The 14195-nt window shown below is 36.1% G+C and overlaps 1 protein-coding gene across 3 annotated transcripts in view; it reads left to right on the forward strand.

Annotated features, from left to right (window-relative positions):
* The window catches only part of acap3b (ArfGAP with coiled-coil, ankyrin repeat and PH domains 3b), an 84228-nt gene that overhangs the window by 53739 nt on the left and 16294 nt on the right, over positions 1-14195 (forward strand). For all 3 annotated transcript variants that reach the window (XM_073875899.1, XM_073875900.1, XM_073875901.1), the window contains exons 7-10: positions 952-996; positions 1074-1169; positions 6490-6564; positions 8856-8867. In XM_073875899.1, coding sequence (XP_073732000.1) covers positions 952-996; positions 1074-1169; positions 6490-6564; positions 8856-8867 — 228 coding nt within the window. The remainder of the gene's footprint in view (positions 1-951; positions 997-1073; positions 1170-6489; positions 6565-8855; positions 8868-14195) is intronic.

Consider the following 14195-nt stretch of genomic DNA (forward strand, 5'->3'; position numbering starts at 1 on the left):
ATATTGTAAAACGGTTGTGTTTTCCTTTGAGCGCAACTATATTTTCTATGAATATTCTGAGTCTAATATATACACTTTCTTACTTAGTATTTTTTTTTGTTTTCAGTAGAAATATCTTAGAATTCTTTAATCAAGATGTATTTTCTTGATGAAAATAAGAGAAATAAGTCTGTTTTTAAACAGAAAATATAAAATTTAGGTAAATTTGTGCTTTAAAAAAATGCCACATTTTTTGTGTTTAAGAAAAAAGATTTTTTTCTGACCCCATTTGCAGATTTTTTTTGCTTGTTTTAAACACAAATTCGCTAATATTTTATGGGGTTTTTTAGACTTATTTTTTTAAGTTAATTTTGGTCATCAAGAAAATATATCTTAATTTAAGAATTAGATATTTATAAATATGAAGTAATACAAAGTAAGAGTCATTTTTTACAGTGTAGTATGTAAGAGTCAATACAGTCTGCAATGTTACTAATGGCCACTGGGTGGTGCAACTTTCTGATTATTAAAAACCATAATGCTCAGTGGTGTTTAAATGGGTTTATCATCATAATAAATGTGACCTTGGACCACAAAACCAAAAGGCTAACATTTTTTTATTAAGATTTACACATCAGTTGAAAGTTAAATAAATAATCTCTCAATCATGTATGGTTTGTTAGGATAGGACAAAATTTGGCCATATACAACTATTTGAAAATCTGGAATCTGAGGGTGCAAAAAATCTAAATATTGAGAAAATCATCTTTAAAGTAGTCCATATGAAGTCCTCCATCATTACTTAATATCCTAATAATTTTTTGCATGAAAAATCAATAATGTAAACCCATACAATGTATTGTTGGCTTTTACTACAATTATACCCATGCTACTTATAATTGGTTTTGTGGTCCAATTGGGGTCAAAAATGTACTACCTGCTAATAACCATTTGCTTTCACATCTTTCTCAGATCAACGTGCTTCAGGCCAAAAAGAAATTTGAAATCCTAGACTCGGTAAGTGACTGATTGTCTTAAACAGCTTTCTTCTTCATCTTAGTTTCCTTTAAACGCTGCATTTCTGTCTTCCTCAGATGTTGTCCTTCATGCAGGCCCAGTACAGTCTGTTTCAGCAGGGCTTTAACCTCCTGGATGAGATTGATCCCTACATGAAGAAGCTAGCAGCTGAGGTGAGATGTACTGCACATCTGTTCCTGTAACATCAACATCTCATTACCTCCGGCTCATTAGGAGTCCTCTGTTCACCTGCTCTCCCCTGACACCTGCTCCTAATGCTGGCCAGGTGTTACCGACAAGTCCCAGGTCCCAAATTAATACAGGCCTAATGAGTGAAAATGAGAGATAATGTTCGTCCTTGTGGGTGACGGACACATTGTGGCTGTCTGAGATATAGACCCAAAATGATCAAAACACATGCAAACAAGCATCATGCAATTAATGCTTAAAGGGATAGCTTACCAAAAAATGTAATTAATTTACTTATTTATTTAGTACTCACCCTCACGTTGTTCCAAACCCAGTGCTTTAAGTGGGCCGGAACGCGCCGGTACTCGGTACCACCACTTCTAAAAATAGCTCTTGAGCGTACCACCACCTCTCCCTGAGCCCAGAACGTGCTTTTAGCGTACCGGAACGCTCATTTGCACATCTGTTTAAATCAGAAGTTTTAATCCTTTGGCTGCGCTGCCGCTTTTCAGAGCGATCTTCACAATGTACACTTCCTAATTCGTCCCATCGAGAGCAGAGACTACATTACCCATACACCCTTGAGTTTACAAGTTAAAAGCGCATGCGTCGCCTTTGCTGTCAGTCAGCCTCAACGTGGTGTGGAGATGTGTGACTCATACCCGTCAATTATCCCGTTTTGGCCGGGAAAGTCCCGTATTTTACCCTTCTTTCCCGCCATCCTCTTGTATTAGTATTTTCCCTTAAATCTCCCGTATTTTATCCTCCGTAATTTCGCACGCAAAGGTTGTGATCTATAAAAAGATCCTAAAGATCGCTAAAGATCCACTGATTCCGCTAATCCACTTCGTGTTTTCCCGCCCGCTCCGCAGCATCTCTGTGTGCACTCTCTGCCTGGACGACAGTTAGTTCGTTGCATTAACAGGTAGATTTATTACATTATATCAGCTGTTAAACCGCAGAATTACTTATTTGGAAGTTTGTTTATGTATTTGTAAAATGTAAAAGTGCTAACAACTTAGCAAGCAAACAACAACAAAATATCCACATTCTTACTATTATCGCTTGTCTAATAGATTTAATGTTCCCGATCAGATCTAAGTTAATATAAACACTAAATTTGCTGTTGTTGGCACACTTTGTAGGCAAAAATGCAAAAAACACAAATGCCTTCACAAAATAAAGACAGAGAACGGAAAGGGAGGCTGCTTCTAAAGGCAGTTCAACATTGCAAACATGGATTCAAAGATCCATCAAGTCAGCAGGTAAATCATATTGAATATTTTTTGTCACGCTTTAATTCTTATTATATTTCCCATTATAATCACTTGTCTAAGTTGATGCTAGTAATATAACTAATAGTACCACCCCCCTTGGTGCCCTTTTTGGTTTGGGACACTGCCCAACGAAATTTCAATGAATTTGAACGACGTGCACAGTAGTTTTACCACCCGCAAAATGGAAAACAATGGGAAAAAATAAAGTGAGATGACTTTCTAGTTTTAAATTGCCAGTATTTTGTTATTCTTGAACCCATAGACATGGTCTTGGTGTCATTTTAAAGTTTTTGTTTTTAAGCTCTTTCTATCTGAACAACTAGTTTTAGCATTTGACCATGCTGAAAATGTTACTTATAATGTTACTTATCTACCTTTTGCACATTTTATGTATGTTCAATAGCTATTTTTAGCTCAAGCAAATCCACAAACTTATATAAGGATTTATTATTTTTTACAAGCTCGTTTGTTGACTGCTGAATATAAAACCCCTTCAATATAGAAGTCCAGTCAGCAAAAAAAAGAAAAGAAAAATAGAGTACCGGCACTTCTTTTGGGCCACTTAAAGCACTGTCCAAACCAGTATACATTTCTTTGTTTTGCTGGACACAAATAAAGATATTTTGAAAAATGTTAATAGCCAAACAGATCTGGGGCACCATTGACTACCATAGTATTATATTATTATTTGTATTACTATAGAAGTCAATGGTGCCCCAGATCTGCTTAGTTAGAATTTTTTTTTTAAATATCTTTTTTTGTGTTCAGCAAAACAAAACATTTAATACAAGTTTGGGACAACTTGAGGGTGGGTAAATGATGACAAAATTAAACATTTTCTGTGAACTGTCCCTTTAATGAATTTATTTAGCAAACAAAACAACGCTTCATTCAAATGTAACAACTTTCAATGCTCCTGAAAGTGCTTTTTTGCTGACTAAGGTCATGTGTGTATGGATAAATCATAACAACCAATAATAACAAAAAACTTTAACAAAAATAGCTAAAAGTGTAACACAATTAAATCCCGATGGTTTAACTCCAGTTTTTGCGTATCACATTGTTTAAGAACAAAAAGCGAAAGCTGGATCTATATGCAAATCAGTGTAGTTTTAGTAAATCCAAAACTTCAAAAAAAATTCAATAAACCAGAAAGATAAAAACAAAATTAACGCAACATTATACTAGGGGTGTCAAAAGATTTATCGTGATTATTCACATACAAAATAAAAGTTTGTGTTTGCAAAATATATGTGTGTGTGTACTGTGTATATACAGTGGGGCAAAAAAGTATTTAGTCAACCACCAATTGTGCAAGTTCTCCCACTTAAAAAGATGAGAGAGGCCTGTAATTTTCATCATAGGTACACTTCAACTATGAGAGACAAAATGAGGAAAAAAATCCAGAAAATCACATTGTCTGATTTTTTAAGAATTTATTTGCAATTTATGGTGGAAAATAAGTATTTGGTCAATATCAAAAAAGCAAGATTTCTTTCTCTCACAGTCCTGTAACTTTTTCTTTAAGAGGATCCTCTGTCCTCCACTTGTTACCTGTATTAATGGCACCTGTTTGAACTTGTTAGCAGTATAAAAGACACCTGTCCACAACCTAAAACAGTCAGAACGCAAACTCAACTATGGCCAAGACCAAAGAGCTGTCAAAGGACACCAGAAACAAACTTGTAGACCTGCACCAGGCTGGGAAGACTGAATCTGCAATAGGTAAGCAGCTTGGTGTGAAGAAATCAACTGTGAGAGCAATTATTAGAAAATGAAAGACATACAAGAACACTGATAATGTCCCTCCATCTGGGGCTCCACGCAAGATCTCATCCCGTAGGGTAAAAATTATCACCAGAATGGTGAGCAAAAATCCCAGAACCACATGTGGGAACCTAGTGAATGACCTGCAGAGAGCTGGGACCAAAGTAACAAAGGCTACCATCAGTAACACACTATGCAGCCAGGGACTCAATTCCTGCAGTGCCAGATGTGTCCACCTGCTTAAGCCAGTACATGTTCGGACCCGTCTGAAGTTTGCTAGAGAGCATTTGGATGATCCAGAAGAAGAGTGGGAGAATGTCATATGGTCAGATGAAACCAAAACATAACTTTTAGGTAGAAACTCAACTTCTTGTGTTTGGAGGAGAAAGATGCTGAGTTGCATTCAAAGAACACCATACCTACTGTGAAGCATGGGGGTGGAAACCTCATGCTTTGGGTCTGTTTTTTTGCAAAGGGACCAGGACAACTGATCCGAGTTAAGGAAAGAATGAATGGGGCCATGTATCGTGAGATTTTGACTCAAAACCTCCTTTCGTCAGCAAGGGCATTGAAGATGAAACGTGGCTGGATCTTTCAGTATGGCAGTGATCCCAAACATACCGCCCGGGCAAAGAAGGAGTGGTTTCGTAAGAATAATTTCAAGGTCCTGGAGTGGCCTAGCCAGTCTCCAGATCTCAACCCCATAGAAAATCTTTGGAGGGAGTTGAAATTCCGTGTTGCCCAGCGACAGCCCCAAAACATCACTGCTCTAGAGGAGATCTGCATGGAGGAATGGGCCAAACTACCAGCAACAATATGTAAAAACCTTGTGGAGACTTACAGAAAACGTTTGATCTCTGTCATTGCCAACAAAGGGTATATAACAAAGTATTGACATAAACTTTTGTTATTGACCAAATACTTATTTTTCACCATGGTTTGCAGGTGAATTCTTGGAAAGTCGGACGGTGTGGTTTTCTGGATTTTTTTTTCTCATTTTGTCTCTCATAGTTCACGTGTACCTTTGACAAAAATTACAGGCCTCTCTCATCTTTTTAAGTGTGAGAACTTGAACAATTGGTAGCTGACTAAATACTTTTTTGCCCCACTGTATTATGTATATACACATATACATGTATGAGTTTAAGAAAAATGTTATTTAGGTATATTTTTTATTTGTATTTATAATATAAAATATATATAAATATACCTTAACATGTAAATGTTTCTTAAATACAAACATTAATGTGTGTGTGTGTGTGTATTTATAAAATAATTACACACAGTGGATACAGACAAATTATGCAAAAAAAATTCTTTGTATTCGATTAAACACAATTAATTTTTTGACAGCCCTACATAATACATAATAGAAGGACAACATGAAAACACATTTAATCACTGACAATGGTAAACACTGGGGTATACACAGATACTTAACAAAGATAAAAAGACACAACTGAGGTGCGTTCCACTCCAGTTTTAGACACGCACTCGCAAACTTCCCTAAACACTGTCGCCATTTTGAAGTGCATTCCACTTCATCAAGTGGACGAGGGAAGTTTATATGGACAGACAGAGTCTACTTCATATGTACACTTCAGGCAGCTTCATATCCCACAATGCATCACGAATGTGACTTCACTTCAGCAACTCGCGCTTTGCACATGGAGGGGGCAGTCTCCACTTTCCATGTGATCAAGGGCTTAGGGCGATCCATTTGAAACTACTTCAAGTGTTTCACCAATAGTGGACACTCGTACAACGTAAGCAATGACGTACATCCGAGTGAACGAGACTGAGGGAAGTTAGCGTGGGAAGGTCATAAAAAACGAACTGGAACGCAGGGCTAGACACATTTAGGCTGGGACAACAAAACAAAAACTACAGATTGTGGATAAAAACTACAAAACACAATTTCAAAATAAAAGTCATGACACCAATACAAAACAACACAGAACCCTGACACATAATTTAGCAGATTTTGTTATTATATGGAAATATGTCACATTACCTAAAATAAATAAAATGTAACTGCAATTTTATTTTAAGATGTATAGAAAGCACACTATCTTTAAAACATTTAATTTAAACTGTCTTATATTTGCATATTAAATATCATGAATCTGTATATTAAAATATCAATAACTGCTTGGCTGCCCTAACAAACAAATTTGCAGGTTTTTCATTTTATGAACATATAAACATAAGGAGTTATGTGGTTTTACTCATCTGTGTCATTGTTGTGTTTATATTGCAGTTGGATCAGCTGGTTATAGATTCAGCTATGGAGAAAAGAGAGATGGAGCACAAACATGCCACTATTCAACAAAGGGTGAGCAGATTCTTCTTTAACTCTTAATGTCCTGTGTGGAAATGGAAAGCCTGTTTTTATTTGTAATTTAGCTTTTACTGCTACATATGGTTGCCTCAATTTGTGTTGTATGTTTGCCACGACTTTGTATAAAGTGCTTCATCACCGTGTGAATAAAGGATGATGTTCTGCCCAGCACACATCTCTCAGGATGTCGGCCCTCAAGACACACACACACACACACACACACACACACACACACACACACACACACACGTTAACATCCATCTGCTAGTACATTGTTAGCCAGCGGGGTAGCGTTGCCAATAGATCTGTGCCAGAAATACTCTTGACTTTTCCATATGACCCTGACTCATTGTTTCAGCTTGCCTTTGTTCAGACATTGCAGTGGTACTGCATATTACTGAATGAAAACATCTTTGTTCATCATTATTAGAACCTGGATGGGGATGAAGAGATAGAAGAGATCATTTATCATAACTTTAGTTGTGATGACATGATAGATACAAGTTGCCAAATAGTTGTAGACCTCATTCTGTTAAATCGCAGTGCTGTCATCGAGCTAATGATCATAACTTATATGCTCCATTATGGTAATAGATGTTTGTTTTAGATTTCAACGCCAGTAATTTATGAATGTATGCATGCAAAGTATTGAAAATGTTTTACAGTGCATCCATTTATTTTGACACTTTTTTTGGATGTGAACACATATTATCCAGTATATGCAGTCTCATGTATAGCATGTGTCTGTGAAGTTCAAAATACCCCACAGATCATTTATTATAGCATGTCCAAAATGCCCCTATTTGGGTGTGAGCAAAAAAGCACCTTTAAATGCAAAATGAGCTACATCTCACTCCTTTACCAACAGACAGTCAGCACTTTTGGTTAAAAACAGATCTGATTCCTGTGAATACAGTCTGTGACATTAGTATATTTAGCCGCATTAGCTCTACAAACACATTTAAAAAAGCTTTTGGGTAAAATTAAGCAGTTAGTCAGTGGGCATGGGTGGGGCTTCATCAGTGTGATGTCACATTAACAAGACAATCAGAACAGTATATCTAATGAGACTGCTTGGTTTAATGGGGATTTTAATAGGAGAGGGTGGATTTTTTTATTGTAGGCTGCCAACCATAGACCGTAAAAAAATATGGACGTAGTGCCTGTGACGTCACCCATTGGTGTGTGAAGATCGTTTTTGAATCTTAAAGTAGGCGTTGGTTGCCGTCGCCATCTTGGCCGCGCGTCCCCGCAAATTACTCGCGGAAAACCAAAAATGGTTAAAGAGGCGGGACATGGGTGAAGCTGATGTGAAACCACGCCCGCCTAGCGCGAGTCTAGTGACAGCAGTGGCTGTTATAACCATCACTCAAGTGGCCACGCCCTTAATTATGCAGAAGTATAAGACTTAATATAAAAACGGATGAGTTACAAAAAAATTCACCCACCTCACAGTTGTCATGAAGGGCAAAATTAGCTATATAGGCCAAAAACACTTTTTGTACCAGGCTGTAAACATATTATTTTCTACTGTAAAGTTGGCCATTTTAACATGGGAGTCTATGGGAATTTACTCCCTTTTGAAGCCAGCCTCAAGCGGCCAGTCAATGAATTGCAGTTTAAGTCACTTCCGTGTTGGCTTCATTAGAGAGATCGGAAGGTTGCCCCTCGCTGCCAACACACATTTATGTCCAAACACCTTGTAAAGGTGGATTTTGCATAATATGTGCACTTTAACCTGTTAACTGGCACTGTTCTGTGAGCGGGACACCCGAGTTTACTTAATGTTTTTCATGTAAATGTTAATCTATCACAACAAATATTGTTGGAAAGGTCTAAGAATGTAGTTTTCATATTTCAAAACCTTTTAGCAGTAATAATAATGCACTGACTGTAATTTATTAATTTGTGAAAAGAGTATGCAGCAAACCAACACAAACATAATTTTTTTATAATGTCATGTATAAAATTATACTATATTGCATTATTTTTATTTATAACAATAAATTTAAACTGTTAATAAAAAAATTCTTATTTAATATTTTCACCTCCAGACACATCCGTAAAAACGTTAAAGTGTCTTCTTTAAAACAAGACCAAAATTAGGGTTCTAGACCAAACAAAATGTCAGAGTTATATAAATTTTAGGGGCTGTGCCAGGTAAAGGGTTAAAATATATATGTTTCTGCATTGTGTGACACACATATGTCATTTGCACAATAAAAAAGTGTATTTTTTATAATTTTCTCTTTCTTTTACTCTTCATGTTTGCTTCACACATCCAGACTTTGATGCAGGTGAGTTTATCTGCTTTTCTTTGTCACCGTATGAAACATGATTTTTTTATTATTATTATTTTGCTAACAGTTTCTAAATAGCTGTTGTTAAATTTTACAGTGTTGTCAGATATGCACGTTGTTTTGTTGATTTCTCTTTCGGGTGCAGACGTCAGTCAAGCGTGTGTTTTATGATGTAGTCCATTTAGCCTTAGGAATGGATTGATTTGGGATCTATAAAGAGTTGCTTAATGACTGTCGCATGCCATGCATGTTTAATCAATATGTTTGGAGACAGAGGAGCATCACAAAATCACATGCACAGTGGATCGGTTTGAGCTTTGACATTTTTAAAGGACTTTTATTGTGTTTATCTCAGTCAGACGTTTCATTACTAGTAGTGAAGTGACAATGACCCGGGACCTTTTCAGTTTTATCTGCTTGGTTTACATTGCTATAGCTTATAAAGCAACATTGTTTGTTGCAGTATTAACAGGAAAATTGACTTTTCAATTACATATAATTACTTTTAAAGTAATTATACACAATTACACAATTACTTTTAAAAATTACACATTGCACCTTTAAATTAGCTTTTAAAGAGATATTAAATGGTCTGTGTACAAAAAAAATGGACGTGTTAAGGGGCATCAGGTGGTGCTATAATAAAGCTCTCAAAGTCACCCAGGGCTGGAAGTCTGTCTGTGGGCTTTTGCCCATCCCTTCCCTGGCCAACACCACTAAACATAACAGATGGCAAGGACCTGATGCTAAAGGAGGGCAAGAGGTGGCGCGCCAAAAAACATGGACATATTAGTGCCACCAACTGTCTCTGGCAGACGTAGCTTAATTCAAGAGTGTCTGCGAGCTTCAAATGTGTTACACACACACAAGTAAACACTGTTATTGAGAAGATGACTTTACAAGTCATCAGATTAAATAAACATCCTGTTTCTGTGACACTGACAGGATTTAAGCAGCCGGACAGAATCATTTGTGCATGCTTTCATGAGGTAGCAGGTTGTCTAAGCTTCCTGATGACCCAGAGTGGAGTTTAATATCTTGACCATGTCCAATCACATAAACCGAGAGGAGCATAGTTCACCAAAGAGGGTCTCTAAAGTCACAGACTCCTCCCACTTTGAAAGTGTGATGTGGACATGACTCTGTGACCTCACCGTCACGTCCTGCCTGTCCACTGTGGACACGTGTCCCACATGTTCATCGAGTTAAGGCTGTCGATTCATTTCGATTGGCTAATGCATGACATAAGCTGGACTGAAGAGCAAATATACAAACATTTGTGGCTCTTATATTTACATGTAGGAATTTTATTTATATTTATGCATTTGGCAGACGCTTTTATCCAAAGCAACTTAGAGTGCATTACAAGCTATACATTTTTTATCAGTACTTGTGTTCCCTGACCTTCGAAGGATGTATTCTAAGACCGATTGTGTCCCAGCAACACGACTGAAGGCTAGAAAGACCGATACAATTGGAAGGCCGCTTAAAATAAAGCCTCAAAATGCTAAGGATAAAACGAATGGATCCTTCACAGCCTAGGCTATCCCCAGATTCACTGAGCGCCTGTAACGGCTGAATATAACAGCTGAATATTTTAAAATAAACAATTAAAACCTTCAGTAAAAAGTGTGTATTTAGCAGAAAAATATTATTCTGTTACTGTTTTAATATTATAAGTTTTGTATTAATATTATTCTGTTTATGTTGCTTATATTTCGAAGGTTGATTAATTTGATATCCTGTTGGTTAGATTAATCTACACATCAATGTGTCATATTTTTTATTTATTTTAATAAGTCAGAAACATCTCCGCTGTGTCCCGCTGACAGGTGCGGTGGGTGTGAACGGCAGGTGACGCAACTTATGGATCCTCTGAAGGCTAGACCTTCTCATTTCAGTTTTTTTAGTGGACTTCGGAGGCTGCAACTTTTAAAGACAGAGTGCTTGCCTTCTGAGGTCGCGTCCTTAGAAGGTTGCAGCCTTCGAATTGGGACACAGCTATAGTGCATTTAATGTATAGATTTTATACAAGGTATAAAAACATATCAATCAGATCACCCTGACAGCTTAAGTACTATGACATTTAGTTTTGTATGGGTGAACAAGGAACATCACTTACATTTTTTTTAAGAAAAACTAAAAATCTTACATAGAATGAGAATTAAATAGTTAAAGCCCATTCACACTAAGAATAAATGATAACTATTAAGATTGTTAAGTCTTAGAGGCGTTATTTTATATGTAAATGCGTTTTTTTTCCAGGCGCATCTGTGCTTGAGCTATATAAAAATACTTTTACTTTTCAGAATGCCGCGTTTGAAAGGAGGAGGACAGTGGCGCAGTTGCATTTTTCGCACGCTTTTAGATGCAATATGTGAACCACCCCTTAACTCTTTTCTCGAAAGAAAAAAAATCCCTGCCAATGAAGCTTTCCTGATGAGTTTTTGCGGTAATCTGTAATTCCCACCAAATTATCCACCAGATAGTACTCTTACCCAATTTATTAAAACTGAAGCAAAACGAATCCAGCAACATTTTAAAGTCTGTGTATGTTTTGCTAATCATGTTGTATCTGATCTCTAACAAAATTCCTTTACAAAAATGCAATTATTTAAGCTTTTTGCTCAAAATTATGTATTTTTGAAGAAACCTACCCATATTTAAGAGGTTATAAAAAGAGAACAAATGAAGATAGGATTTTTCCTGTTTTGTTTGTTTGTTTTTGTTTGTTTGAAAGCAGAGGGTCTGTTCTTTCATTTGATATATTTGTATGTTTATATATTTATAGAAGAAAATTTTCCTGGAAGGCATTTTGTGAAACTTTTGTGAAAATCACAAAAAATGCTGGGCAACTTTTTGTTGGCGGGGAATGAGTTAAGAGTCCACACGACACACTGTAGTGTGAAGTTTAAACATCAATATGCAAGTCAATTCAACCTACTTTTTAAAAGTTTTGAATTGATAAGTTGACATAACACGTTGAAATTGCTTAACTTAATTTGTTACGTAAAAAAGCTATAACAATGCAAAGGAAAGTTATCATTGCAATCTTTCTTACAGCTGAAAAACAATAAAACATCAACAGCCAATCAAAATCATTTTTAATTTAAAACGCTTGGTATTAAAAATGTGAAACTGCAGCACATAAGATTCATTATTGATCATTGGTGTGGACAATATCCTTTGTGCAACCAAACGTCAAAGCATGCAATTATTGTCTTAATACGAAAACGTAGCATGAAATTATCTGTGCACTCATCATTTAGGCATGTTGTGTTTTGGACACATGCGTGTATTTATGCAGCCAGCTGCAGTCCTGCACCCTGCAGTGGGAGGAAACATCCATTTGATTTATTTAATGATTTGCAAAGATTTCTGAACAGTATTTGCCCTCTCTCTCTTTTTTTCGCTACTCTCCATACCTTTAGTGACAGAGTTACGATCTCTCTCGCCATCCCACCACCTCACTGTTTTACTACCTCCCCGTGTTGCATCTGTCACTTCTCTAACACATGCACACATGCTAACTCACTCCTCTCACATTGCTCTATTATGTTTGTCTAACTCTATTGTGACACTCTTGGGATTTCCCTTTTTTCAGTCTAGAACAGAGTTATGGCATGTTGCAAGCTCAGCTGCACTATATATGAGAAAAACATGGCCAAATAAAAGACTAAACTGAATGCATTCATTAAAGGTATTCACAAACTGTGTGAATGGATTTTGCAGAGAGTATAAATGCAACAGGTGTTTACTAACATAAAGTTTATTTTAAGTTTCATCTCAAACAACTGAAAATCAGAATATACTAAAAAGATTGTCTTATGAAAGTCTTTAATTTATCCAACACAGTCTTACGTCAATTCGTAACTATTTTACGATGTGGCTAATTTAAATTTGTATAATCACAAAAAGATCCATATTGCTTGCGATCTACTTGTGAGAGTATCTGTGAAGAAAGCAAAATGTTGTTTTTGAGAGGGGCAATAACGCTTGCTTGATTAAGCATCAATGCTCTCGTTCACTGTCTGACAGATGGACCGGGAGCGCGCATGAACTCGACGCGCTCGTAAATCCATGAATGAACAGGTTTGCGTTGGGAACGTGGAAGTAAAAACATCATCGCTCGGTTCTGTGGCTCAGGTCAGGGGGCAAAGCAAAGAAATGGACACTTAAATCGACAGCTGTATGCTAATGATGTGAATATAGTGAAGCGCGGGCGTGATGTTGTCATTCGTGGCTCGCTCCGCACGAGATCAATTGAGCGCGTGCCACCGGTCGCTTTGATGTGAGATGACTTTAATGTAGAGCAACAGCAGAAAGCTTATAGGCTAAACGTGTTTTTGTTACCGATATTAATGCTTCTGGATAAACATTTTGTAAAGATGAAGATATTCGTGAGGTTGAAGTATACGCTGGTGAGTTTATTTCAATATTAAACCGTTAAAGTATCATCATCATTATTAGCTTAAATTACTTGTAACGTGCATGAAATGTACCATTATACGTGACCAAGTAATTTGTTGAGCGTTGTTATTTGTTGTTTATAATATTGTAGGTATAACATTTAAATTTTCAGTATTTACACTAACGTTACAGTTTAAAAGTTTAGGGTTTCTTCACTAAAATTTGTCTCTTGAAGCCGCAGAAGGATGTGTTAATTTCTTACGCATTGTTTTGTGTTATCCTATTTAACATGATTGACATTATGTGTCATTTCGTGTTGATTTTATGTTCAAATAAATGAAAGGGACAACACATGATGTGTTAAAACAACACAAAGTGGGTTGTTTCTAAAAAATAACACAAAGATTAAATGTGTTGTCCTGAACTAGACATGTGTTTTTTTTTATCACATTCGTTTTAAGAGTTGATCTAAACGTTTACTTAAATGTCTTAAATTAGTTTTGTAGACAAAAATAGAATTTTATTTATGCATTGTATTGTATTACAAAACAAATTATATTATTAAAAATGTTACAAAATGGATGACTTAAAAAAAACAATTGAAGATAAATCAACCAATCAAAGTCCAGAATATATGTGTGAACTCTTTAAACAATATTGAATATATTTTCTTAGGTTGGACCTCAAGAAGCTGCTTAAATGACAAAATTGCTATTTTACAAATTCTAGGCGAATTGTGTCTACACTGAAGATGATAAAATATAACACAGTTAAGATTTGTTTGGGATTTTTTCAGACACAGCATAATTCCCATATGTGTATCTCATATTCTACTATTATGCTTAAACATAAAAAACGAAATAATGTCTAAGTGACTCTAAACTTTTGAAAGGTACTGATTGAAAGTAAACCCTG

This window comes from Misgurnus anguillicaudatus, chromosome 14 (genome assembly GCF_027580225.2).
Source record: "Misgurnus anguillicaudatus chromosome 14, ASM2758022v2, whole genome shotgun sequence".
Taxonomy (NCBI): domain Eukaryota; kingdom Metazoa; phylum Chordata; class Actinopteri; order Cypriniformes; family Cobitidae; genus Misgurnus; species Misgurnus anguillicaudatus.